Source organism: Rhamphochromis longiceps, linkage group LG4 (genome assembly GCF_057381845.1).
Source record: "Rhamphochromis longiceps isolate RC_006_pf linkage group LG4, R_longiceps_female_GT1.1, whole genome shotgun sequence".
In the NCBI taxonomy this organism is placed as follows: Eukaryota; Metazoa; Chordata; class Actinopteri; order Cichliformes; family Cichlidae; genus Rhamphochromis; species Rhamphochromis longiceps.
The window spans coordinates 25,563,124-25,591,093 of record NC_140560.1 but is presented as its reverse complement, the minus strand read 5'-3'; the positions used below and the strand labels follow the sequence as shown (position 1 = coordinate 25,591,093).

At 38.6% G+C, this 27,970-nt stretch overlaps 5 protein-coding genes and 2 gene segments (V, D, J or C); 2 read left to right on the top strand and 5 right to left on the bottom strand.

Annotated features, from left to right (window-relative positions):
• Positions 1–47: 47 nt before the first annotated feature.
• Positions 48–1,005, bottom strand: LOC146671727 (immunoglobulin lambda variable 1-51-like). The segment is given in 4 exon segments: positions 48–202; positions 430–464; positions 515–848; positions 930–1,005. Coding segments are annotated over 4 exon segments (564 nt in total).
• A 1,399-nt stretch (positions 1,006–2,404) lies between these two features.
• On the bottom strand, positions 2,405–2,877 carry LOC146671726 (Ig kappa chain V region K-25-like). The segment is given in 2 exon segments: positions 2,405–2,742; positions 2,841–2,877. Coding segments are annotated over 2 exon segments (375 nt in total).
• Positions 2,878–4,664: 1,787 nt separating this feature from the next.
• Positions 4,665–6,610, bottom strand: LOC146671725 (uncharacterized). 2 transcript variants are annotated; one of them, XM_085405223.1, is made up of 4 exons: positions 6,541–6,610; positions 6,203–6,305; positions 5,965–6,094; positions 4,665–5,237 (listed from the first exon to the last, which is right to left on the bottom strand). In XM_085405223.1, the coding sequence occupies exons 2-4, from the start codon at positions 6,303–6,305 to the stop codon at positions 4,958–4,960; spliced, it is 513 nt and encodes a 170-aa protein (XP_085261349.1). In that variant the 5' UTR covers positions 6,541–6,610; the 3' UTR covers positions 4,665–4,957. The 2 variants fall into 2 exon arrangements, with proteins under 2 accessions (XP_085261349.1, XP_085261350.1); XM_085405224.1 differs by having other exon boundaries at positions 5,965–6,091.
• Positions 6,611–10,465: 3,855 nt separating this feature from the next.
• tspan10 (tetraspanin 10) lies at positions 10,466–12,729 on the top strand. Its single transcript, XM_085405222.1, has 3 exons — positions 10,466–10,619; positions 10,727–11,316; positions 11,453–12,729. Exons 1-3 carry the CDS (start codon positions 10,530–10,532, stop codon positions 11,751–11,753), a joined length of 981 nt encoding a protein of 326 aa, XP_085261348.1. The 5' UTR covers positions 10,466–10,529; the 3' UTR covers positions 11,754–12,729.
• Positions 12,730–13,120: 391 nt separating this feature from the next.
• On the bottom strand, positions 13,121–15,010 carry LOC146671723 (retinal cone rhodopsin-sensitive cGMP 3',5'-cyclic phosphodiesterase subunit gamma-like). Its single transcript, XM_085405221.1, has 4 exons — positions 14,607–15,010; positions 13,511–13,681; positions 13,383–13,423; positions 13,121–13,233 (listed from the first exon to the last, which is right to left on the bottom strand). Exons 2-4 carry the CDS (start codon positions 13,663–13,665, stop codon positions 13,157–13,159), a joined length of 273 nt encoding a protein of 90 aa, XP_085261347.1. The 5' UTR covers positions 13,666–13,681; positions 14,607–15,010; the 3' UTR covers positions 13,121–13,156.
• Positions 15,011–16,380: 1,370 nt separating this feature from the next.
• ccdc137 (coiled-coil domain containing 137) lies at positions 16,381–21,890 on the top strand. The gene is made up of 6 exons (XM_085404087.1): positions 16,381–16,543; positions 16,746–16,891; positions 16,987–17,194; positions 18,336–18,418; positions 19,583–19,662; positions 19,759–21,890. The coding sequence occupies exons 1-6, from the start codon at positions 16,473–16,475 to the stop codon at positions 19,957–19,959; spliced, it is 789 nt and encodes a 262-aa protein (XP_085260213.1). The 5' UTR covers positions 16,381–16,472; the 3' UTR covers positions 19,960–21,890.
• A 1,116-nt stretch (positions 21,891–23,006) lies between these two features.
• On the bottom strand, positions 23,007–27,223 carry LOC146671721 (G protein-coupled receptor family C group 5 member C-like). 2 transcript variants are annotated; one of them, XM_085404086.1, is made up of 4 exons: positions 26,643–27,223; positions 24,703–25,679; positions 23,210–23,313; positions 23,007–23,129 (listed from the first exon to the last, which is right to left on the bottom strand). In XM_085404086.1, the coding sequence occupies exons 2-4, from the start codon at positions 25,670–25,672 to the stop codon at positions 23,061–23,063; spliced, it is 1,143 nt and encodes a 380-aa protein (XP_085260212.1). In that variant the 5' UTR covers positions 25,673–25,679; positions 26,643–27,223; the 3' UTR covers positions 23,007–23,060. The 2 variants fall into 2 exon arrangements, with proteins under 2 accessions (XP_085260212.1, XP_085260211.1); XM_085404085.1 differs by having other exon boundaries at positions 23,111–23,313.
• Positions 27,224–27,970: the final 747 nt, after the last annotated feature.

Sequence of the window (27,970 nt, the reverse complement as noted above, 5' to 3'; positions counted from 1 at the left end):
AAGTAATTGTATCAGCTATATAACCTACTTGCACAGGCATCTACTATTCATTGGGACATTATGAATTCTTGATGGTTTTCACAAAGACACTTCACCCAGTCTGATGTTTGGATGGTCAGACAGACCAGAGAGGCTTTGTTGGACTGGAGCTCAGCACTGCATGGAGGGAAGACTGTCAGGACAAGAAGAGGGAGGCTGAAGTCTGAAAATACACGAAGGACATGATCCAAAAACATACAGAATCAATTCAGTAAAAAACTGAAATATACAGCATAAGACTGAGTCAGTACAGAAATTTATTTCTGAAGAAAAAAAACCAAAGGCTATCCCTGAATATAATTAAAATGTGTACAGATACAATAATGTCATATAATCTCAACAACTTATAGAGGATGGACGTGTCTGATGATTTGTGTTTTTATTGGCAGCTGCTGACAAACAGTCTAAATGACACGTCAAAGACTCTAAAAGCAGAAGTACTTTGTACAGAGGTTTTTGTCACAGTGTAAATCACTGTGATACGCTCTCCTTAGCAGAGTTATCCCATGTGTCACAGTAATACACAGCAGAGTCTCCTGCTTCTGCTCGCTTAATGATAAACTGATAATCAATGTTTGATGAGGCTTTAGAATTAAATCGGTCTGAGGAGAATCCTGTTCCAAAGCTGGGTGAACTGTGCTCATGATAAAATCTCAGAATATACTGAGGAGTAGAACCAGGGACCTGTTTGTACCAGCCGACATAATAGCTTTCAGGTCTCTGAATGTTGCATTTGAGCAGAACCTCCTGTCCTGGAGAAACTGTGTGGACAGGTGGTGTCTGGGTCAACACTTTTGCAGCATCCACACCTGTCAGAGAAAAAAATTGCAGTAAGTCTGTTTTTAACTCTCAAAGTGCAGTCTATGAAATAAACCAGAAGATTATCTTACATGCTAGAGCAACAATAATAATAGAGATGGTCCCCAGCATGTTGAAAGTACGGTGAATTCTCTTTGCTGTCCAGCTGAGAGGAAAACTGAGCAATGAAGAGAGGCTGAGACTTTTAATAACTAAGGAGTGGAGGAGGAGGAGTTTCAATACTGAAAACTGTACTATTACAACTCAACTAGAAATTAGGGTTTTACACCAAACTCAAAATTATTTTAAATATCATAAATGTTTACTTTTAGAATAAGTCTACTAAATATGTTTTCAGTTTACAGCAGTGTTATTTTTATTTATAAAGATATTTAAATTCAGGACATATTTTGTTGGGATTAATCTCCTGTTAAGTTAAATAACAAAGTGTGTGTAGTCAGGTGAATCTATACATTCTATGTGGTTGTTTTATTTGCAAATAAGAAAGTTTTTGTAATTTTTTGCCACTTCTATTTTCACATAATCTTTGGATCTGTTTAAAAAGCAGGAATACAAAACTGATTTATTGTTGAACATAAACGTTACGTAAAAATAGCTACAACAGCTTAATCCAAGGATCTATATTAGGAGATGTTTTATAGTATCTAAATTCAGATCAGCCACACAAAAAAATTCTGCTGCAAACTGGATTCTTTAACATTAAAATGCACCTTAAACAGTCATTTCATCGCAGCTCAGACTTTTATGTGTACTAGCCATTTAAAAATTAGGATTAAGTAGTAATGGCAAATAAATGTTAAAAAATCAACATTTTTCATATCAAATGTTTGTATGACAACAACAGAGCTGCGAAAGTTGTACAGCTGAACATTGTTTACTGCTTCTTATATAATAAATAAAGTTATTCTTGGACAAAACCAAAGCAGTATTCAGTTAATTCCCTGAATTACTAAAGTATAGTGAAATACAACATTTCCAGTCAGGGGCAGTTACATCTCCTTTTAGAAAGACCTTAACTCTCTTTTACAACTTTCCTGACGTTATAAATTAGATGCTCAGACCTGCAGGTGCATTCTGGGAAAAAGAGAAGGAGGAGTAGAGAGGTGATGCTTTACTAACAGAGTGTGAAGGCTGCAGGTTTAAAATAAGCATTTTAAACCAGTGACACTCATGCCTTTAACTGTCCCAGGTCTACAAATGTGACACAGCACAACATTTTATTTATTCTAACTACAGTAAAGTTAAATGTCCAGTTAAAGTCATTGAACCCTTTTGTTTTATTTTAACATGTTTGGTAATCAGTAAACAGCAAAATCAATGTGCAAGAAGATTTTAAATACTCATTTTGGTCCTCTGTTATTGAGTAGGATATTCTGATATTCTTGATATTTTTCTCTGAATTCTCCTAGCCCAAAGACACTTGATATATGTTAACCTTATCTATGATCCAGTTGGATGTCTAGCAGACACATAGTCATTGTTAACAAAATGTTAAAGCCTCTGAAAGCAGAAGTATTCTGTACAGAGGTTTTTGTCACAGTGTAAATCACTGTGATACGCTCTCCTGAGCAGAGCCGTCCCATGTGCTACAGTAATACACAGCAGAGTCTCCTGCTTCTGCTTGCTTGATGATTAACTGATAATCAATGTTTGATGAGGCTTTAGAATTAAATCGGTCTGAGGAGAATCCTGTTCCAAAGCTGGGTGAACTGTGGCTATGATAAAATTTCAGAATATACTGAGGAGTAGAACCAGGGACCTGTTTGTACCAGCTGACATAATAGCCTTCATCTCTCTGAACATTGCATTTGAGCAGAACCTCGTCTCCTGGAGAAACTGTGTGGACAGGTGGTGTCTGGGTCAACACTTTTGCAGCATCCACACCTGTCAGAGAAAAAAAGAATGTTTAAATTAATTAATATTTAAATAAAGTTTTATGTTTCTAAATACAGACTATAAAATGAACCAGTAGCCGCTCTTACATGCTAGAGCAATAAGAGTACAGAAGGTTCTCAGCATGTTGAAAGTATAGCGTATTCTCTTTACTGTCCAGGTGAGAGGTGAGCTGAACTGAATAATGAAAAGAGACTGAGGACTATATAGAGTAAGCAGAGGAGGAGGGGCTTCAATACTAAAAACCTTTTTGATCACAACTCAACTCTAAGAATTTGCATATTTAGATCAAAATCTAACTTATTTCAAATATTGTAAATGTTTGAGTTTTTTTTTACAATAAATCTAAATGTGTTTTCATTTTAGACCTGTTTTATTTTATATATGTATATATTTGAATTCAGGATATACTGTTGATCCAATTTGTTGGAATTAAGATTCTGTTAACAGCACAATTCTGTCATTGCTATTATTTGTTCTGCTAATCAAGGTGAATACCAAAGGTTGGGTGAATGAAAAACAGTCAAGGTGTTTCAGCAGGCAATAAGCAGACATATGTACATCGTTATATAATATCATTAATCACATGGGCAGGGTTTTGAAAGCTAGCATCCTGCTCATATTGCAGGGTATATTCACTGGGCAGCACGGTGGCACAGTGGTTAGCACTGTTGCCATACAGCAAGTTTGCGTGGGTGCTCTGATATCCTCGTGTTGGTGTTGTTCCCAGACCATCATGAAAATGTTGTTCCAGGATCAACATTACAAGTGACCAATCAGAATGTTGTGACGTCATACTTTTGCGACTTCGGGAAAAACCGGCATAAAACAAAAAACTGTACTTAAGCTGCGTGAAACCGCCTCTGTCCGCCGATCAACAGACCCTGACCCTAACCCTAACCGTAACCCTTTAATAAACAGTAAGCAGAATTGATATTGTCCTTGCAACATTGGAATTTCATAAATGCACGAATGGCTTGCCACGCAAAAGAATAACGTCACAACAATGTGATTGGTCACTTGCAATGTTGAATCTGGAACAACATTTTCATGATGGTCTGGGAACAACACCAACACGAGGATATCAGATCATCCGCTCTCACTTCCTCCCACCGTCCAAAGACATGCAGTTAGTGTGAATATGCAAGTGGTTGTCTGTGTCTCTATGTGTTAGCCCTGTGACAGACTGGCCTGTCTAGGGTGTACCCTGCCTCTTGCCCTATGACAGCTGGGATAGGCTCCAGCGACAAGAAAGGAGAAATGGATGGATAGTCACTGTTTTTCTTTTCTTTTTGAACCCCTTTGATAAACATGCTCCTTTGAATATCTGCCCAGTAGTTTATTGGTCAGTCAAATACCACCACAGACTTGTGTAAAAGGACGTATGACCACCGATGCGTCTGGCTGTTAGAAATTTGGGGGAATGACCTGTGAATAAGCAAGAACTTTTGACAGGAAACTAAGCCGAGCAGTGTTTGTTGTAGGCCTGTAACTTTTTTGTATATTTTGCCTCCAGAGTTTGAACATTGTGATCTTCATCTTTATTTTATTGTTTAACAAGTAGTTCTTTGAAGTAATCCTGTAGCTCTGCAGTTCTATTCTTTCCTGGTTGAAGTGATCAGTGGTTCATAAGTTCTTCTCCGAAGGTAGTTACTCCACCTGAAAGTTTCTGTGTTTCAAGAGGTGCAGTATTTTGCATAGCAGCACTGCTACTGTTGCTGTGATTATGAAGCGATAACACATTGTAAAATACTATCTGTAAAAAAAAAATGCTCCAAGTACACTCAAGGAGTTGCACTGAATCTATAATTTAATAAGTATTTGGATAAACAAATCAAATACAAACCAATGGCTTGCAATGCTAATTAAAGTAATAAAAAAAAATCATAATGAGGTAATATATAACACTCCTTAACTACATGTTTAGCCATTTATTTGACTTTAAGTCCAGCCCGTTGATGCATCCAAAAAACAGCATATAGTGAAGATAATTTGATAAATGCTGCCACCTTGTGGTTTATTGTGATTTTGTAACAGCAGGTGGCTACAGTTTGCTTTAATAAAGTTTAATTAAAGCCACTTTATTTAGCTTTTTTGACCATACTCATCAAAGAAATAGTATAAAACAATCCTCTTCTTCTGAAAAATATATAAACATTTATTTTCAACAAATCTGCATTTATACCAAACAAAAAAGCCCACATGTTTAAGATCTCTGCGGTCCTCTCCTCCTTGCCCTTCTCAGTGTTGGGCTAGTGATTATCCTCCTTTCAGGACCCCTCATCTGTGCACGCAGAGGAGACCTAAGTCCAAAGCTCGGTTGGAGCCTATGTACGGGCCGCTGAGGCAGGGCGTATCTGCCGTCCTTGAGCTCATCCACGAAAGCCTCCATTCTGTCGAGCTTTGTGGTAAACTTTCCCAGCTCATCCTTTAAAGTGTTAAACTGCCGGTAGAGGTCTCCCAGAGCATCTGAAAGAGGTTGGATCCTGGACATAAAAGAGGACATGTGGAAAAGTAAATGGTTTCAGTATCAGAATGACCATTCAAAGAACTTTGGCACTGTAAGTTCATGAAACAGGAACCTTGTTTATTGGCAAAACATAACTAAGAAGAGAACCAAGTCTAATTGGCAGCATAAACAGGAAAGTCACAACATGCTGTTAAGTGGAAACAGCCTCACTGTCGACGGAAAACATCAGGATAGCAGACGTAAAGGTCGGAAGTCCCCTGAAAAAAATGAAAGTGCAAAACATAGCAGAGCTTTGGCCCAGTAGAGATGGGCTGACCTTAGATGTTTACTGGGAAAAGTTCTGGTGAACTGTGATCCTAAGTGTTGCAATCACAGTTCAGAATCTAATCACCAGATGAAATGTTCACTGACTTGGAGTAATGTCTGCCAGAGCATGATGAAACACTCACTATTGTATTTTGGCACAGTAAGTACACTGAGGTCATTTACAAAGCAGAGCTGGCCTCATGTGAACAACAGCAATCACTGATCGCTTTACTGGCACTGACAATTCATGTGCAGCACAGAGCAGATTACATAAGTCTTTATTTCAACAAACCCTGAGGACGAGTCAAATGGTCACTGACATCACCGAGCGTTGTTTTTCCTGGACGTTTGACTTTACGCTTTCTTAACATTTAGACTCGTCTGTCTGCTATCATTGCTGTGTACATCCAGTTTAATCAGAAGCTGATATAACTCACCTGTTATATTCAGGAAGGACTGAAGCGTGGTCATTGATCAGCAAGTCTTTCACTTGGGTCAGAATAGCAAATTTCCAGTTGTCCAGCACCTGAGTCAGGTTTGAGCAAGTCTTGGCACTAGTCTGTACTGCTGAACACAGAGTTTAACCGTATAAACAAACAAGTCATTATTCACTCCAAGTTTTAGAAACACAACCTCAGTGGTCAAAGGTCACATTACTAAAAATCATTTTCAGACCTTTAGGTTCCCAGCGTGATGTCTCCTGTTTCGATTTCTGAGCTCCACACGCTGAGATCATGCACAGCATAATGAGAGCCAACTTCATCCTCGTCGTTCTCATCTAACAAACACAATAATATAGGCTGTGGGTGCTGCTGAGGAGCAAGCTCACCGAAAAGTGCTGCCAAGCCACGTTACAAAAATACTAAACAGTCTTTCGGTTGAAGAAAAGCTGATGAGAAATTAGTTCAGTCATAAGTTCATCTTTTCTTCACCTTTTTTAAGCTATAAAAAATTGTTTAGTTTTGTTCCAAAATGAGCAAGAAAGTAAATTTAAATTTGGGTTTTTACGCTACCTTTTTTGCAAAGAAGTGCCAGGGGTCTTCTCAGATCAGAGTACCAGAACAAACTCTCTGTACTGTATGATCCTACAGCAGTGACACACTGAGAAAACATGAGTTGTGCAGCACTCTCTTATAACTCTTTCCCCAAACTCCCGGAGCAATTTCCCCACCTGATCCCATCCACGTCACTGATTCAGGGCGGTGACATCCTCAGTTCTTTTAGCATGTGTGCACACTGCAGCATTCACGTGCACAAAAAACAAAATCTCCCTAAACCCACTCGCACACATATGCGTCCCACTCTTGCATCATCTCTCATATCTTATAGACTGTGCATCTTCTAAAATAACCATAATAGGAGGTCCTGATCATTTCTGATGCCCCATCTCTGCTCCACATGTCTTTTAGGTTGTGTGGGTGGCATGTGACAACTGTGCTCCCCGTAGGCTCCAATCCAGAGAAGGTGTTTGATGTAGAAGTATGGCTCCAGGATAACATTCTTATTGCCTACTGTAATACAATCTGCTCAACATCTGGGCTACGACAAATCCAGCCAGCAACACTTTAACCGTCAAGGGTGATCAAAACCTGGTGAGCTGCACTCACTTAATGCAAATGGGACAATAAAAAACACACATTCAACCATATTAATAGAAAAAAGGAGAATATCCAAAACCATCTCAGAATTAGAAAATGGGTTAGAGTCCCAGATTAACTTTAAAATAGCAATTAAAGAGAAAATTATGCAGCCCTGAAGATATTTCTTAACACCTCAGCTGCCTTAATTTCTAACTTTACTAAGCTACTGTGTGATTTACTGCATTAGTTCACTCAGTCTGATGTGAGCCAACCTTAATAAATCTACATAACTGTGGAAGTGGGTTTAGATTTGATGTGCAGTGATGCAACACATGACATGTAGTTTCATGGCTAAGACGGATTTCATACTCTGGATAGTTTTCCACAGGCAAGTGCACCCAGTCTATAACCTATATAGTCTTCAAACAGCTATTTATCTTTCTACTTCTTCTTCTTCTACTCAAAAACCAGCAGCTTCAGGTCATATGAAAATATTGGACAACATTAGTGCTTTTTTCCTGTCCCAGATTTTTTAAATAAAATTCCAGCTTTGATTTATTTCAGATCAGAGTTCCTCATTCAGTTTGAAAGATGTGCCGCTGGGTATGCTGATGTCTGCAGATGTCTGCAGATAGTTGTGCTGATATATGAGCGGAGGTGCACCCATCACTGCTGAAAAGGAATGTAACAGGGCAGCGCTCCCTGCCATCTGCAACACCTTTACAGACAGTATACAAAACTGTATATGCAGTAGGTGGGATGAACATCACGTCACACGGACCATACATCTTCAGCGCTGACAGGCAGGAACTAAATACTTTTTAAATCTCCATCCTCCCAAAAGATTTAAAAGGAAACAGGAAGATTTGTTTAATAATGACTAGATGACATCCAACTTTTTTTTTCTGCCAACAATCAGTCACGATAAATATATTTTCTTATTTGAACGTAGGCTCATAATTTATAACTAAATGAAAAACCATTTTTTGATAGTGGTTATTTGTCTGCTGACCCTAACAAGCTGGAGTTCATTTTCCCCAGTGAGATTTTCCATGACCTGAGAAACCACAGGGCCAACAGTGAAAGTTGCCTAATGTGCAACGAGGGAAAAACTATTCAGATCTTTTATTTCTTTCTTCATTTTTAAAGTAGGTTTTATGGGATTTAAATTATAGAAATAAAAGTATATAAGACAATATTCTGCTTTTTTTCATCTTTTTGTGCAGCGTCATCAACTATTCAGCAGTGGTACACCTGCTAAATATACATAGCAGCATTAAAATAGTTACCTGTGAAAAAAAAATCGGATTAAAAGGTATCATAAAATGAAAGTAATTAGTTTTAAAATTACTTAATTATTTGCCACCAGTCATCCATCCCAGTAAAAAGCTAAAACCTTATCTGATAAATTCCCACAACTTACCCACAAATAATTTTCTAGCAAGTATAAGTGAGCATGTCTATGTTTTGTTTTGTTTTTTATTAATCATATGGATATGGAATCAAATTTATGGAAGGACTAAAGCCAAGCCTTACAAGCCTGGAGTCCATCATCAGTCAGTGCCTGCAGCAGTGCGCAGATCTTCCTTCCATTTCCCTGCAGCTCAGTTCGGCACAGCCAGAGGAAAGAATGAGCACAGTGGACCAGCAGAGCCAGAGAGTGAGATAACCAGGCCTCGCTTTCTCCCTCTGCTTTTTCACTCAGTGTCACATCTGCTCTCTCATGTGCTGCTTGTTATTGACTTTCAGTAGCACATCACTTCATAACGACTTTATCAGAACAACAGAGGATTTTTACTGTGAAATATATCAGGTGTTAAATACAAACAGAAGCTCCACAATGAGAACTGTTGCATTTCTTCGTATTTGTTATAGAAGGTAATCTATGACCATTTCATCTGTGTTTGGGTGGTGTTTCATCTCATTTGACTGATAGCAAAAACCCTGATAAGTCTGAGAGGCAGGGAGTTAATTCGAGGGATTATTTTCAAGGAATAATTTGTAAGCTTTTTAGGTTAACACATTTTAAATTTAACTAAAACTGAATTGACACTTCTACATTTCTTTCACTTTATGTAAAACATGCTCCTGTAATTTCCTCCATTGATTTCATCATATTTTGAAGGCTGATTTTAGCATTCTAGCTGTGGTCATGTTGGTATTTTGGAGCCACGGGTTACTATATTAGGAAGAAAATGTGGAGCACTAAGTAATTTGCTAATGTTGGGATGTTAGAAGCTGTCTTTATAAACCTTTTAAGTATAAAGTTCAAACATACATATTTGCTTTTTTAAGTAAGTAAGCACAATCTTCCACAGTGGATTCATATTTCAACCATACAATAGCTACAATAACCTGCCAAAATAATTACACATTTCAAAGACTTTACTCATTTGATGTGTTTTGTGGACTTAAAGAGGTACGTGCATCATTACTAGAGACTGACTTGTTTTTTTTTGTGCAGTGTGTGCAACATGATATCATATAGAAATTAACCTGAACACAACTAAGGTCATTCACAAAGGAATGCAAGATGCTGTTTCTGATTAAAAACTGATGAAACATTTTACTCAGTCTTCTAAGAAGTTCTGAATTCCTCTTGGTTAGTAAAGTGTGTTTTATTTTTAATAAATATGACAATTCATTTGCTTTTCTGTTCTTTGTCTGGGATTATTCATGCCATACGTTAGAAGAGTCTCGGTTTTCTGAACTTTTTGTAAACGTTAGAAGAAACTGTCTTGTGCATGATACCTGACTGCATGGCCAACCAGCTCTAACTAGTGACAGATATATTGACAGATATGATATGATTAGTCTCTGTTAATCCCGTGATAAATGTTAAGTTGCATACACAGCAGGAAACCAAATGCACCTGGAAAATCCTCATTATATAAGCACAAAAGCTGGGAATCTATGTAGATTCTGAAACTTAAAACTGGTTTTAGTGGTTGCCCAGCTGCTACAATGTTGTTTCTTTTTTGAGGCCTAAAACATATTTTCCAGGTTTCTGGAAAATTAAAGCAAGGATTTTAAAATATGTCTTCTACTTTCTTCCTTTTGTGGTAATCACCATCAGGAGACATTTTTGTGAGTCTTTGACCCATGGGTCCCACTGTAGGGCAATATATTATCCTTTGCAGGTCCTACTTTATTGCACATGAGTAGAGTTGAATAAAAAGTACCGAGTTCTATTCGGATGCCCACTTTTGTGTAAGTGTGTGTCTCCGACACGCTGCGATACCCTTTTAATCCCCTCACTGTGACTCTCACATGATGAAGAAATCCCACCCCCGAGGCTAAGCACAGCAATGGTTACTCCAGCTCAGCTCACATGCTTTTCTGTATTGTAGCAAATGATTGCCCTGTGTTACATTTTATCCTGTGTCATTCTGACCAGCTGATGTTTCCCAGTGGTTGACAAGATGAGGAGATTTTTGCCTAGAAAAAGATTCCCTTGGCCATGGCTGAGACGAGATGCTACTCCGAATGAGACCAGTCCACTCTTACCAAAGGTAGGTGTGTCACTGGGTTAGTTTGAGAATACTGTGTTCCTCTGTTCACCTGTAGTTACATTTCTGGGGTGGCTTTAATTTTTTGTGGCATTCTTGTGTGTCTAAAGGCAGGATCTACAAACAATGCTGAGGAGCTTGCCTTGGTCACTACTGATTTTCAAGCAGGGACAAACAGCGGACAGCAACACAACAGTCCCACAGATGCCAGGATAGATCCCTGTTACGGTTATTCTTTCATGGACTATTTCCTAAAATACTTTCTTATCATATGCAATCTGTTGTTCACAGTTCTGGGCCTGTTGCTTCTTGCTCTGGGGGTTTGGGGTCTCATTAGCAAGGAATCCTTTGCTCAGGAGAAGATCAGCAGTATTGGCACTGACCCAATGCTGGTAGTTCTGAGCGTGGGCTTTCTGCTCACTGTGCTGTGCCTGTCAGGCTGCGTGGGTGCCCTAAGAGAGAATCGCTGCTTGCTGAAGCTGTTCTCAGCCACAGTGCTGGTGCTCATCACAGCTCAAGTCATCATCGCCATTGTGGCCCATACTCTACAAGATCAGATTGAAGGTAACTTGCGATCCGGGATGTTAGTTGCCATCGCACGGTACCAAGATGATCTGGATCTGAGGTTCATCACAGACGAGATTCAGTCAAATCTGCAGTGCTGTGGGGCGGACAACTACAGAGACTGGGAGATTAACATGTGAGCAACTTGGAAATCTTTTTTTTTTTACTTTTTTGAAAGTAAATCAAAGCCAGTTGGTCACGATGTAGGAATGTGTTGAAGAAGTTAATGAGCTGTGAAGTTTTTTTATTGGGTTATTTTTCCCTTTCTTCAGATATTACAACTGCTCAGCTCCAGGAGTGCTGGCCTGCGGTGTCCCTGCAACATGCTGCGTGGATCCTCTGGAGAACGGCACCGTGTGGAACTCTCAGTGTGGTGTCGGAGCCCAATTACTGGATGAGTTTACTGCTCAGAGTGTGATCTTCCTGGGAGGTTGTCTGGGGGAAATCTCTCGATGGATCAAGCAGCACGAGGGCCTGATAGGAATAATTGTGACTGTCGTGTTTGGGGTCCAGATTCTGATATTATTTATTACCATACGACTGCTGGAACGCATTAATCGTCATAAAGTATAGCTATAACACGAAGTGACGAATACAGCAATATGCTGGTTGGGGTTTAATGAGTTCTGGCTGTGCTTAAATTCTGGCTTCATTTGTCAATCATTTAAAACAACCTAACCTTAAACACACAGACTGAACTTTTGCAAATGGAAATGAGACATAATTTAAACGAGGAAAGCAAATTCCAACACAAATTATCCACTGAAAATGTTTTACATTTTAAAAATGCTTGAGAGTTTAAGAAAAAAAGAATTTCAGTTAAAAGTTAACTGCAGCTTCGCGATAGCTATCACCTCTTTTGTGTTTAAAAAAAAAAACTCCACTTTTCAAGAACATGTACTCACTGGCCACTTCATTAGGTACACTTGTTGAACTGCTCATTAACTGAAATATCGAATCAGTCTGAATATGGAAATGGATTTGAAAGATTTTAACTTCACCAATGTGGGTCAGACCAAGGAAAGTCTTGAAACTGTATCTGTGTGTGTGTTTATGGGACGGTAGTGACACTATCACCAAAACGTTTTCACCACATGTGCCCAAATCCTTCAAAGACACACACCTCCTGATATTTGAAGGATTCTTGGAGGATCTCAAAATGGTGAAACAGTTCAACAGCATAGGAGTGGTTGTAAATGGGTCACCTGGAGAGTAGAGGTCCTGCAGATCAGATCTGCATCTTCATCACAAGCACCTACAATGTAACAAAATAATCAATGAACAAAAATGGAATTCATTTATTCTGAGCTGAGATCAGAATAAATGGAACAGCTCAGAAGAATGATTAGAGTAAGATTGTAAAAGCACCTTTCAGCGACTGACGGTGGACAACCTGCTGCAAATATGTGAAACACATGTGCACGTCCCACACATGCAAGGTTTCCTGCGCTGTTTTGAATGAACTGAACTGAGTTTGCTAAAAGCAAGTTTTGTGTTCTGAGTGTTAACAAATATTGAATAAATAATGATGATTACAGATGGTATTTATGATGGGAATGATGTAATCTCTCATGCGCAGTGTGGGTCAGTAAATAACCGTCAAATAAAAGGACAAAATCAAATGACTGAAATTGTGTTAAAAATGTCAACATTTATTCGAGAGTTTGATTAAATATGATAAAGACAGTGCTGACGATTGTGCAGAAACCAAGCTAACAGAGTTCTAGCTAAAACCACAGACTCAAGCAATGACACGAGAACGCATTCGAGATACACGTTTTGTGAACATGGCAGCTTGAGATCGTTATGAAATTAGGTTTACAATATAAAATATACAAGACAAAGAACAGCATTCACAGCATGCAGACGTATAAAGACACCTTTTCAGCCAGTATTAATGATCCAGATTATTGAAACTAAATACTGAAATTCAAAATTTGCCACATTTATTTAAAACAACTTCACAGCGGAGATAATCAGATGATGCCATACTGGGCAAGCTCATGTAGCTCTAGATGGCTGTATGCCTCCCACGGGCAGATTACAGTGATGTCTAAAATGAAAAAAACAAAGAGAAGAAAACAAATCATGAGTTGTTGTTTTTTTTTTTGTTTTTTTGTTTTTGTTTTTTAAAGGAAGAAAAGGTCATGTCATGTGCATGTTTTGGTTATGTAGCCATCTGACTTTTATTTTTTTACTTACCAGTTCCAAGACCTTCCATTCCTGGGATCTCCTCTCCAAAGCTGGTAAAGAAAGAAAATAACAAGCTTTACTGGAGGATATCTGACAAACTTAGATGACTCGTGCGAGGTTATCAGAAAGAGACATACCCAATCACTCCTCTTTTGGGAGGCTTGCTCTTGAACTGCCGCGTGTTCCTCTGTTTGAACTTGGGTGCAGACTTGCGTGGGGAGCCGGGGGCCGTGGCTCTGAGGGGAGCTTTGTTGCCAGTCTTTCCTTCGGATTTGGCCACCTCCAAATTCATGCTTCTGTTGTTTCAACTGTAAAAGTCACTGTCTCATTAAAATGCCCAACAATGAATGAAACAGTTATAAAAATCTTGTGACGTAATTATCCTCATATAAAGACAAGCCATGTGCTCATGTTACTAATCAAATGCTGCGATACCTTCAAGCTTGAAAGCGCCTTCATAATCAGATTACTGTGAGGATGTGCTGAAGTGGCCTCTAGGTTTACACTGACAATAGCTTGAAATGTTTATTTATTTATTTTCACAGTTAAAAAATGGAAAAATAGCAATGCAATTTGTATGTAAATGTGCATAGATGTAACCACATATTTTTAAAAAAAACAAAAAACAGATGCAAAGCCGAAAGAGTCCAATAAATATAATGTGCAAATAATGTACAAAACATGACTACATAAACAATAAGTTCTGCTTTTGCCCTGAAAGGTTACACAAATACACACAATGACAACTCTAATCAACAATTTCATAAGTTCAGCTTTTTAATCATTCTTAGAAATTCAGGTCATAGTTAAAGGCGGTCATATATTGTTCGGCGACTCTCATTTGTTGTCCTTCCATTATGCAAAAAAAAAGGTGTGACAGAAAATTAAAAACAATTAAAAAGCACCTCAATGCTTCTTATAATGTCCCTGATATAATCTAGTCTTCCATATGACTGAATTAACACCTCATTAACTGTATTAAAAATATATATTAGGCTGGAAAGACTGAATTTCTATTCTGATTAATTTTACATTGCATATTATTTATTAAATATCTACGTTTTAATTAATAATCTAATACTACATGCCTGGATGGATACAGAAACATACTACCAGGTAAAGTCCAAATAAAGATGGAAACTTTTATATAACAATAATAAACTGCATGTGTTAAAATAAGTCCAAAAAGAGAAAGAGTGTTCAAAAAAGATTTAACCTGTTGTTTCAACTCACCGCTTGTGGTGCTTCTCTTGGTAGTTGATTATGATGGTAGTGTCCAAGAGGTCTGAGTGGCTGTTAAATGCTGTTGCATTAAGTTGCATTAGTGCAGTACTTTTATACACCACAGACTTAGAGACGATTATGACGCCACCTGCCAACAAACTGATGATTCTATCATCACTTGTACCCAAGCAGATCATTGATGAGGGATTGGCCGACTGGCATTCAGCAGGAGGGGGCAGCAGTTTCCTGTTCCTGAGACTGTCCTGAAGACACACATGCTGATGATTCTGAACGGGAATTATTTGAGTATTTTATCCATAACCTCTTCAGATATGGTCAAATGTAAGCACTGAGTTCTGGAGTTTTCTCAGGATATAGCTAATTATTATCACTGTTTTTCTGTTATGACCAAATATTATGTAACACCTGAAGCCGAGAACTTACTGGCATGAACCGTGACATTCTCCTTTCATCAGCAGTCTCGCAGATTGAGCTGCATTATAGCTGCTAATCCAGCCCAGCCTCCTTCCATCACACAGGTGAACACACCTGCTCCATTCATGTGAAGATTTACTACAGCGTCGTTCTGCAATCTGTACTGCTGATGCATGCTGTTCAGGCACATGTATGGACACTAACTCCTCATGTCACCTGTACAAAAAAGATTCAAATGTCTGAGATTAGTGGATATATTCAATAGAGCAAACCTGTCTAGCTACAGTACACTAAGGAGCCAGCTGTGGTATTTTAATTGAAGGTTGTTTCATTGAAGCTTGTTTATTATGTTCATTATAAGAAACACATGACTTTTTTCCTTTGTATTTTTGTATTTTGTCTAGCTGATCAATCAAATGGTATTTATTTCTGATGAAGAAATGTAGAGTTTACTCTTCACATTGTTTACTGGACAGAGCCACTTATTGATCCGCGTGACTGTTACATGTTATGTGACTGCTGTACAAATGATATGCACGACTTTGTAGATTCAAACCATAAATGATAAAGAGCTTGGTCTAGATCAGGGGTGGGCAGTTAATTTCCCCAAGGGCCCACATTCATCACCTAATTGTAACATCTACTCTTACCAGAGGCAGTTTAATTACAGGACAGTCTGGGTAATGAGCTACCAGAACAATTTTTTAAATTTATTTTTTTTGTAATTTTACACATTTATCGGTTTATTTATATTAATTTAAGCCCAAAAACGTCATGCTGGCAGATTTTTCTTTTATCAAAAGTAGCTACATCTTCATGATGTAGAAAAACTAAGACTAATTGTAGAAATCTCACTTATTTTTCTTATACTGAGATATTGCAGGGATTAAATTTCCATTTAAACTTCTTTACACTGAGAGAGAGGGATATTCACCATTCCCGCCTATTTAAAGACAAAGCGAATTGTCTGAACGACTTTAAATTATTTTGACCTATGTTTTCTACAGTTACTGGATGATGCCCTCTAGCGGTGGCAGGAAGCAGAGTCGTTGAATGGAGTGACCAACGACTGGCTCTGACAGGAAGCGTCTCTTGAGCCAATCAGGTTTGACCAAAGATCGTCTTATGTCTCATGTGTGTCACTCTGCAATAAAATTACTGTACGTCTCATTGATTACAGCGATTTAAAAAATTGACAATACATATTTAATTTGATTAAATCAGTTTGGTTTTTTTTACAAAGCAAGAGTTTCATCACGAATCTCTCAATCTGTTTCAATACGCCAAACTTGCAAATCATGTTTTGGTACCTGAAAAAGAAATGGAGTGAGATGTCTGTCCTCTACTACGTGCCACCGGTAGAGTTTCGGTTGAAGTCTGAGCATAGTGCTCCACGTGTGTTGTTTTGCTTTGTTATGCATTCATGTTAATTATTGTAGCATGGTGAAGAATAAGAAAAATAAAGTGCCCGATTCGGGGAAACAAGCGGGAAAACCTGGACAACGTCAAAGGTACCATAAGGAAGCTAATACGTAATGGAAAATGTGCTAGTTAAGCTAGTTAGCAACAGAAGCTAGCTGATACGGGCTCCAACCCAAGTTGTGAGCGATCAGATTAAACCGGACTTGTTAAAGTTTTAAGTGGGGACTTGTGTCTGCAACTAAACATGTTTGCTTTTTGTTTTTTCCTGTCTGTATTGTGTCCAAATTTCAGTAATGCCAAGCTCCAGAGAGATGGTAAACCCAAGAAAGCCAAAGAGGTGGACCACATTCAACACATCCCCTTCAAACTACGAGAAATAATGAAGGCTAAGGACAGAATGAAAACTGGGTCCCTAAAAGTCAAAAAGCCGAAAAAGGGTATAAAAAAAGTTTATAAATATTCATTTTAGTGTCATGACTGTCGTGTATAACTAATAAAGACTGTGTTGTGTCTTTACCCATCTCACCTGAAGATAAATCAGAGTATTTTCTAGATGGAGACATACCTGTTCCACATTTCAAGAGGGGCAAACGGGAAAGCGTGAAAGCTTACGTGCAGCGGATGGAGCGTGAGACAAAACATGTCATGTTCCTCTCCAAAAACCAAGTAGACAGGAAGCCCGAAATGGATGCAAGCGAACAAGAGAGGCCTGCACACTGCAAATCTGATAAAAAGAAGGAGTGAGTACACTTTACACTACACTTTACACTAAACCCCATCCTTATCTAGTAGGTTTCATGGCATAGCTTGTCTTCACTTATTCTGATTTGTGGCTGGGTTTCTTTTTTAGTGTTGTGGCACTGGTATTTTTATATGCGTGACATGGATTGAATAACAGTAAAGTATTGAAATAATGTGTAAATCTTTTATCAAAGTTCTTGATCCACAAACTAATGACATGACGAAAAGCAAACTTTGTAGCTGCTCCATCCATCACCATTTGTGTTGTACAGCCTGATACCGTGTTTAAATTATACAGCTTACAGAATGCTATATAAAAGGTTATATGAAATGGGCAGCTGTCCTATTTTACAAAGAAGAAATAACTGCACCAAACAGGGGTGAGTTTAAGGCAGGGGTGGGCAACTCCAGGCCTTGAGGGCTGGTCTCCTGCAGGTTTTAGATATCACTTTGAATCAGCTGTGTTGGATCAAGGACACATCTAAAACCTGCAGGACACTGGCCCTCGAGGCCTGGAGTTGCCCACCTATAACACCGTTATAACATCTGTTTTCAGCAGCACAGAAACTTTGCGTGAATGCAGAGGGCAAACTTCAGAATGCTGATTTACCTGATGCTCTTCATTGCAGCAACCACATTCTCCTTTAAAGCCTTACAGACACAAACTCGCTCTTCGCTTGACTTCTTCATACTTAAACAGGCAGACACACGTGCACAAAAACTCATAAACATGAACTACCTCATCCCAGAAATAAAGCTTTGCCAGAGAGTGCTTTAGAGTCTTTACATATTTTTGCATTTAAGAAAATGTTGTTGTTTTTTCCAAAAAATTAAATTTGTTCTGACATGTAAATACAGTCAGTGGGTTTATGTTTGTTGTTTTTCTGACAGGTGTTGTGTGCAGCTAAACTTTAAAACACTGCAAGTTCTAAAATGGAAACCAATGAACAGTTCATTTTGAAAGACCTGTGTTTTTTCTCTTTTGAATATTTATTATTGCTCATTAATAAGACAAAAGTATTTCTTATCCAATTAATCGATTGAACAATCAATAGATTACTCGATTACTAAAATAATCGATAACTGCAGCCCGACTGTCAAGTGTTACATTTTTAATGCCTACTGATTTTCTATTGGCAGGTATGGTAAAATGAAGCTACAGAAGCTACAGCAGAAAAAGGTGAACAAACAAGAGGACAAGATGGAAGAACAGATGTTTATAGGTAAGAATGAAGGTTTTACAAGGACATGTGGTGCATTGTTCTTTAGATGGGATCTGTCTTTGACTGTCACTCGGTTTGGTACTAATAGCAAGAGGTAGCATTTACCAGATATTATTTTCAACATTTCTTTGAAAGTCTGGGTCTTTTTGACATATTTAAAACACTAAAGGTCTTCGACACAGCACTTGCTTCAGTAGCATTTCTTTTTTCGTAGTACACCATCTACTAGGTAAACAAGGGTGCAGATGGAGGACATGCTGTGAGATATTCTTTCAGTAAAGCATTTTTTTTTTTTGCAGTACTGTCCTGATCACTTCCCTCTGAGGAAATTTCAAACCTCTGTCTGAAGTAATCCCAGATTCAGCTGTTAGAACAAAACAAACATTAAAAATTTGTCAGTCTGAGCCAGAGTAAAACCAAATGACGCAGAACCAAATCACCTCAGTTGTAGTTCCCCGTGAAATTAAAGTAAGGACCCAATTCAAGTATATTAGATGATGTGTTCCTGGTGTAAGCCACAATGGATGCAGTGTTTAATGCCTTCAGTTGACATAAAAATCAACCACAAAGTTACTGTTTATGCTCATCTTTTCTGTTTGTGCCCTTATAAATCTACACTGTTTCCTACACAGAAAGTGGGAAGAGCATTTGCATCTCTGGGGTTTACAGAGACTGGTCCAAAAACAAATATTAGTGTGTGTAGATAGATGGATAGCCTACCTATGTATAATCACATTCTACGCATCCTATGATCGCTCACAAAGCTCTCAAACCGGTTTCTTGAATATGACAATGAGTTCACTGTATTCGCATGGCCTCCACAGTCCTCATAACTCATAATAGACTCATAATGGAACGGGAAATGTTATGGATGTGCAGTCCACAAATCTTCACCAATTGCGCGATGCTGTGATGTTAGTACGCACCAAATTCTCTGTGCCATAAATTAAGGAAGTGCTGAAAGCAAAACGAGTTTAAGCCGTTATTAGGACAGTGTAGCTAATAAAGTGACCAGTGTATAAATCAGGTGTTATGGTTAAAAGTTGTTGGGCTATACAAACATGGAAAATGGCAAGAAGTATTTAATTAAGGCAGCTTAACATGGCAACGGTGAGTAGTCATTAAAAAAATCCCTGTAGTTAAATGATGGCTTTTGTTTCGTAGATGATGTTCCTTTTGGTGAGGTTACAATGGCCCCTCCCTCTTTGAGTGCCAAACCAAGGAAAGCTGAAGTCAAATCTCAGGTAATCACACCGTGCATTGATCACATGATCTCTCATCGAACCATGCAGATGGTTCATAAAATCCTATTTCCTTTTTTTCCCCATTTCATTGTGCAGAAAGCATCAAAGGAGCTGCTCCTAAACTCTCTTCTTGGCCATACTGCAGTCTCCACTACAAAGCCCTCCATGGCCAAACAGAGAATCATGGAGGAGGAGCGGGAACGAGCAGTAGAGGCATACCGTCAGCTGAAGAAACAGAAACAGCAGCAGTATGAAGCTAGGACTGCAAGCATGAGAAAACTCAAAAGCCTTCATTAATGTCGCTTTTCACTCAGCTCATCTGCAGTCAGTGTTCCTGGCAGCAGCAGGGCTGAGCAGTGATCTGTAGAAACTGTCTAAATAAGATGGAGAGCTAGCCACATTTGAGATTAATATCTGGAGGAACTTTATGCATCCATAGGCCACTGTTGGAGGCTCCTGTAGCTCAACAGGTACAGCAGGCTGTTTGCTTTTCATGAAACTGGCAACATACCACTCCCCCACCCACGCTGTCTAAAAGAGGGGGAAAATGTGTAGTATTCAAATGTCTGTGTGTGCAAGGGTGGATGTGGCTCCTTGTGTAAAGCGGTTGGTTGGGAAAACTTTAAGGGCACTGTATAATTCCATTTTATCTTTAGGTACACTAAACAACACTGCCGCTTTCACAACGTTGTTAATTTAAAAGAGTGAACGGCTTTCAAAGTGCTTTGTAACACTGCAGAGTCATTTCCCAAGTCCGATGGAAAATACATGGAGATATTTTGCCTATGCTCATTTATCACCCTTGGAACACTTGCGTATTTCATCATTTGTATTTACAGTTTTTTCACATTTGCATGTTCAGATAACCAAATTCTGAGGTCGTCCGTCATGTGATGGACAGTAAAATCCATCCATCAGGTTATTTCAAAGTAAAGATGATCCTCTGATTGTTTTTAGTGGTCCCACTAGATGGCACTCCTCTTGTACACAGCCGACATAACTTGCTCATTGTTGGTGCCACATTATATATTGAAGTATTTTATATTGTTGTTAAATGGTTGAGTGGTAATGACTGCATTTTATATAGAAAATGTAAATAACATGTTGAGAGAAACCATGAGGTCATTTATTATTAGATGTTTTTGATTTTTTCCATGCTCCTCAGCAGATGTTTGCTGTTTGTTGTCATATTCCCTGTTTTTTTTCCAGAGCATTTGGATAAATCTGGAATTGTCATCCACACTGATGTTCAGAAACACCAGCTGAAAAAACAAATATCCTCATGAGACCTTTTTAGCTGTTCTTGGGTTTTAAAGTCCTTTGCAGCTGCTGTTTTTTGTTTGTACGTCTGTGATAGCCTCTGTCTTGGGATAAATGAGCCATTAGCCTTTTTAAATGTGCAGCATTTATTAGAGCCTGGCACAGCTATTTATATTTGTAATCCTTCGAAGGCTTTACACTCATGAACGAAGCCATTGTTTAAATATTTGCATATGAGACAGACTGCGCATATTCAAATCTTTGTTCAAAAACTTTCAAAGCATGCTATCTAAGGAAAAAAAACCCACATTGATAATATAATGCAATAGTGATCAACTGAATAATATGACCAGATGGTGTCGATACTGAATTCTTCTTATCTGGTTCGTGGGTCCAATCACTGCTATTTAATCAGCTTGACTGGTGAAACCCTCAGTCCATGTTTGTCCTCTGATGGTTGTCACAGTGACACGGAAATGTATTAAGTGGGGACAGCTGCTGGTGATTGGGTGCACCGACTCCCTTGAGCTGAGCACATTTGCCATTGGTTATATTCCACCTGTGTGCAGGACAGCTGTTCACATTATCAGAGCTTTACAGCTGTTTTTCACTTAGGATGTTAAGATACTGGGTTTTTTTTTACCTTCTTCTTCTTCTTCTTTTAGTTGAATTTACTGACCCCGGAGTTACGTAATATACAAAGCTTCAATCGTGTTAGCGTATTTATATAGTCAAATATTTCAAGTGCAATGTGACACATTGTGAGTTCTCTGTATTAAATGTTTTACCAACCATCCAAAGGTCCGCTGGGAAGCACGAAATCTAACCAGACTTGAGCAGTTTCATTGGAAATATTCTGCTCTGTTTATGTCCACATGCAGTGTTTCATTTTGGATATCATGCAACGCTTGTTTTTTTCAGCCAGATCAAGAAGGTGATACTGAAGGTTATTACAGAGGAAAACATCATTTGCTTATGTGTTCTGTTGTTCAGTGCTGTCTGATTTCCTGTTAGTGAGCAATTTATCTTCCGATCAAGTACCCATGGCTGCTGACAGTACAGGATGGGAAAGAGTAATTGGGAGAGAGACATTTAAGCCTGCTGCTAGGCAGCCACTGCTGACTGAAGCTTTTAAAGACATGTGAGTGTGTGTGAGCGAGATAAATTATATTAAAATAATTGTGCTTTTCATGTAGAGAAGACAGACTACCTCTTGTGAGTCAGAGCAGTTGTAGATGAAAATTTTCGCAGCAATACGTACGCAATATTAATCTGTTACCACAGCGATTGATGATTGGATTCAGCAGCATTACAACAACATCAGCTTGACTATCACAGCGGTCTCCCTTGCTGAACTACAAACTCAGGCATCACAGAGCCAACCCCTGGATGTCGTGCTAGGTGCCAGGCCAGGCTTATCAAGCAAACATATGTAAATATTTGAAGCAGTAAACTTAGCAATCCTGCTGACATGATGACACTTCCTCTTTTACCATCCAGTACCTTTCGTTATTAGTTGATTCTTTCTGCAATCCAAAACGCCAGAGAATTTAACTGAAATTTGTAGGGCTGACACCTTAGAATTTACACCTTCACATTTATTTCATTCATGGCTAAAAGCCACATTTTTGCATATGATTACATTATTATAGTTACACAAATTTACAACTAAGTATGTTATACTGTGGTGATCATGAACAAATTCTAACGCATACACACACACACATATATGTGTGAACGTGTTAGAATTTGTTTATATATATGTGTGTATATATATCATCTGTCTATATATATATATATATATATATATATACAGATGATATATATACACACATATCTTGTATTTGTTGTATTTCACTATATAATCTTTCCTCTGTAAGCCCAGTGTGGTTTGCATCATTATAATAATGTGTGGTTTTGATGTACATAGAGCAAGCATTGCATAAGCATTAATGGAAACTAAGCAGTCATATACTGAATATTACTGGACTTTCACTCTGTTATTGCTTAAGAGAAAACAGAGATATAAAATATCTGATTCTTGGAGCTCTGAGATGGAAAAGCTCAGTGCAATGTGCTCGGCTTGGGCTGCTAACTTATGATAGTCCGGAAGATGTTTAGGAATCCACTGAGCACGACTAGGAGCTGCAGCTCCCCATATTCAAAGGGCCAGGTGTGGTTCGAAGTATCATTGAGTCTTGGTCCTTCTGTGAAAATACACATATGGATTATTTTCACATGTGATGTCATAAAGACGGGATGTTTCGTGATTAAAAATAGCACTCACCCTTGTCAGACCTTTGGCAATCAAGGCTATTTCAGTGGGCTGGTATAAACAACTTCGTGCCTGACCATTGTAAACCCCATATGGAGACGTTGGATTTGTGGATTCTGTCATAAAAAATGTTATTTTACAGTCATTACTGGATTCATTTTGTTGTCTGTGTGCAATCTGTTGCAAAAACCTAGAGCCACTCCCAATTTTTTAAAATTATTGCGCTTCCAAGGAGCTACACTTTCTTAAAATTGTCCAAGTGATGTTGAGCATCAGTTGTCCATTCTTTCTGAAGTTTTTTTTTTTTTTTTAAATAAACAAATTGATGCCCAAAGTGCCTTTAGCCAGAGGTTTTGCATATCTCAGCATGGTATAAGCATATATGTGTATGTGCTTGTATGTAACGAAATTTGCTACATTCAAACTGGCATTGACGTGGATAGAAAAATACAGAATGGGACATTATATATTTCAGTAATATTGTGGTCTGAGCCTCAACATTACTGAAGCAGTTTGGGTTTGGGCCAGAAAAACATTCAAACAAGGTACAAATAAGGTACAGCCACACAGCACTGTTGACAGAACACTGTCCAAGACTGCGGCAAAAGTAAATCCAGTCAGAGTTCGAGAAGTATTTCTGAAGTCTACTTAAAGAAATGACAAGAACGTTTGCCTAAGAGAATCCAGCCTTTGTTAAAGAATAAAGATGGTGATCCAAAACATTCTCCTTCAAACTCGTTAGAACTTTGCTACTTGGCTAACATACTGTCTTGGCATGTATGTTTGTACAGTCATATGAGGTGGCTCAAGACTTAAACCTAAAAACCATTATTAAACCATTATTAACAACTGAAATGGCACAATTTAATACATCTGCTGTTTGAAATTGTACAGTGAAGAGAAGAATCAATATATTCAGCATTACTTGGGAAAATTAGGCACCACACACACCCTAGATATTTCCTAACATTGAAGCAATCTGTACTATGTGCCACATACTTTAAATGATAACAGTATAATGTATCCTGTATTGGTATCGGCTGATACCAGTTGGGGTCCAACAGTTAAACCTGATCATTGATCTCAATATTTAGTGTGTTGAGAATGTAAGGTTTGCGAGCAACAGACTTCATATTGCAATGCAGTGATTCTTCGCAATGGCAATATGCTTTGTGCTGATAATGTGGGTTGTGGATAAATAGGAAAGTGGTATACAAAAACAGCAATTTTCAAAATTACAAAACAGTAAACTGGAGAAGGTGTACTGTAGCCAGTGTGGGTCTTCATTTGCTACACTGATGCATTATGTAATATACCACGCAGTGCTTGTTATCAGTTTGGAATAATCCAAACGTGTCTCAATAAAATTTAGAAATTAATTCCTATTGATTACTTAATTACTACTTAATAAAATGTATTAATTCTAATGATTCTGTACCCACCTAAACAGTATTAAACTGCTGAACTGTGAAGTTAATGGCTGACCATAATGTGTTATGCTGTACCTGGTTCATCCATAGAAAAGGCTTTATTTTCTACGTAGACATGCTGCGGGGTGGGCTGTGGCTCCTTCAGAATGTTGTCGTAAACCAGGCTTCTAGCAGGATAGACTTCTTCCCCATCGGGTTGTTCCTTGTTTGGGTCCTCCTGGGTCAATAAACAGATTTCTGGAATTGCATAGAACAAGAGGAACACCCAGGCATTTGACACCACGGCTATAGCCATAGTCGGATCGTCCCAGCTGGAATTATCAACTGCTCGGTTCCCATAGATGTACATGACAATCCAAGCTATCCAAAGTGCCAAAGTGAGGACTCCTGTGACCAGGATAAAGGCTCCATCTCGGCGCCAGTGCTTTTGCTTGTGTGTTAGTGAGGGCACAGACGTTAGCACCACAGCTGCTATCAGAACCATTACATATATAAGAGCCATCACAAAGTCCCGGCTGACAAAGCTGCAGGCCAGGTCAGGAACACCGAGACCTCTGAGTGGGCTCCTGGCCACAGTAATGACAAGCCACTCGGTGTTGATGATCACCTCGACAAGCCAGAGAGCCAGGGCTCCCAGCCATAACATCCAGCTCCTGGGCCCCTGGCCTCCCCTTTGCAGCAGGGCAAGCCACAGCCCATGCATCACCAGGCAGGCCAGACAGCCTGAGAACAGTACTCCAAACAGGTACCTCCGTGCAGCACAGGTAGTAGAATACTGCTCCACAATAAAGGCAAAACTAAGTCCAAACAGACCCAGTGTGAAAACTAAAATGCTGGCCTGCAGGCCCACCATACCCTTTCTCTTCTTGTCTGTCACAAACGGTAAGCTAGCCATGAGAATGACGAACAAGATAAAGGCAGTCAGCACACCAACAGCAGCAACAGCTTCCACTACGATGCCCCATACTGCTGTCAGGTCACACAGATTATAATATATGGAGCTCACATCACCACCACATCCTTTTGGAGCACTAGTTGGGTCCATCGCTTCACTGCAAAAAAAAGAAACAAAAATAATTTGATTACTTCAACATACATGTTAATGTTGTAGTTACAGATTTCATTAATAACATCCCTGATTATTACAAAACAAACTATTGGTTTAAATTGCAAGTAATATTACTGTAATAGTTTAATATTGCTCACACAGTAATATTACTGTGTGAGCAAGTTAAATGGTGCCATGCATATACAGCTGTGCCATTCCACTGGAGTTTCAATATGAAAATGACCTCATTTCTATTTTATGGAGTTTTAATGTGCCATACTAATTACTGTAAATTCAAATATTCATTCAGGTCTCTAAAGAATCCTGGAATTATGTACTGCATTCCCTGGCTGTAATTACAAAACTGAGTCATTCTACACAGAGCTTTAGTCACCGCTCACTCTATAGCCTCCTAAGACCAGCTAATTAGGAAAAGCAGCATTTCAGCATTTCAGCATTTTACCATGACACCTAATGAGTATTTCCACACAGTATCCCTGTTCCAGTACGCACACAGGTGTCATTCAGGAATCATATGTATTTTAATAGCAGAATGTATAGTTGTAGGTGTACATTTTAAACCAGTTATAATTGAACGGCAACTTAATTATTGTTTATTCTCTTCTTCTGACTGTAACTGTAATATAATAATTAAAGGACACGACATTCAAAAATGAATATGCTTTTTATGCGAACTTTCTGACTGTGAAGATTTCAGATAAAGGTGCCTGTGTGGGATGAGAACATCGTCCTGCTGCTTATTTAATAATTATATTACACCCAGTGAGTTAGCTTAGTTAACTAACCACAAAAACAGGACATGCTGTTTAAAGGACAACAAGTTGTTTATGATTATTTATATAACAGAATCGGAGAGACTTAGAGGGAGAGACAGTTATGATGTTATAAAAATAAAAGACAAACAGGTTCAATCAGGAGTCTTTGCGTAATAACACGAGTCTCTTACCAGGATTGCAATGAGAGCTGTTCCGCTAGCCTCTCCAACAGGTAACAGGTAGATTCAGTCCGATAAAGATTACTGACCTCCGAAAAGGAACTTCCCTTGCACGAACGAGTTGATTTTTTATTGGTGGTAGTAGTTCATCTCCATTTTTACAACACTTCTTGATGATTCGACCAATAATTTCTGTGCGTCAGGTGTTGACTTTTGTTTTGTTTTTTTTCGGGCGGGATCAGAAACGGACCTCCATCGGCCACTCCTCTTTTATTCAGGCATCTTATAGTGACCTCACAGGTAGTCCCAACGAAGTAGTTGCTTCTTTTAGTTGTTATTAATATTCTGTAAAAGTTCTCTAACGACTAACCTCAAACCACCCTGCTCCTTCCCCAGCCTCTGGTATCTACAGCTTTGCATATTCTTTGAGATTAGCACCCGGCCTACTTATTTATTTCAGGCAGCTTACATCCAAACAAAGGGAGCACTCATGTATACAGGCTATGCGAAGTGGTATGACCCATGCAAACACGCCGATCATCGATGACTTTAACAGGTTTTGTAATTAGGTCAATTTTGAGATTAGCCTTGAAATACTCAGCTCCTGCGCATACAGCAGCGTTTACAGTTGCCTATTTTGCGCTCCTATTGTGGAATATAATGACTCACATTCGTATTTTGGTTCAGATGATTAAATCCAATACTGCATATCAAATTTCTGAAATATAGCATTATTATTGCCCAAATGTCTAGGCTACTTTAGAGCAGTTACAGTTACAGGAGGGACTGTATGGTAAGCAGAGCCACCTGGTGGCATCAAGGCTGGGCTGAGTCCTGTGTTTTTCAAACAAATTGGATTACACAACAAAATAGATCTTTCTATTGATCCGTTGTACAGTAGGACATGTCAGTTAAAAAAACCATAAGATAAATAAGCACATTAGTGAAGGAATTGATTTTAAGCTTTTAGACTGTCAGTTTTTCAAAAAGCTCTGCTTTATTTTATCTTCCATCAGTAACTTTTCCCCCCATTCCTGAAAGTTATTCAGTGGTGTTTTATGCCATAGTCTGTGTTTTCAAGTGGTTGCAGATCTGACAATTTATAAAACATAAACATGATTTTGGGTCAGGGGGTTAAACATGTTTTCAATGTTGTGTTTCTCTTTGCACTCTTTTTTTAAAAGCAGTCTCTTTCTCCTCTAATTTTAATAAACTACAAAAAAAATTTTTTAAAAGTAATAAAGTTTTTGTTTTTTAATTCAGTGTAATATAAGAGTAAGCGTCTCCTCACTGGCTTCACTGGCAAGTACCAAGGTGGACCTATTGAAGACAAACTATGG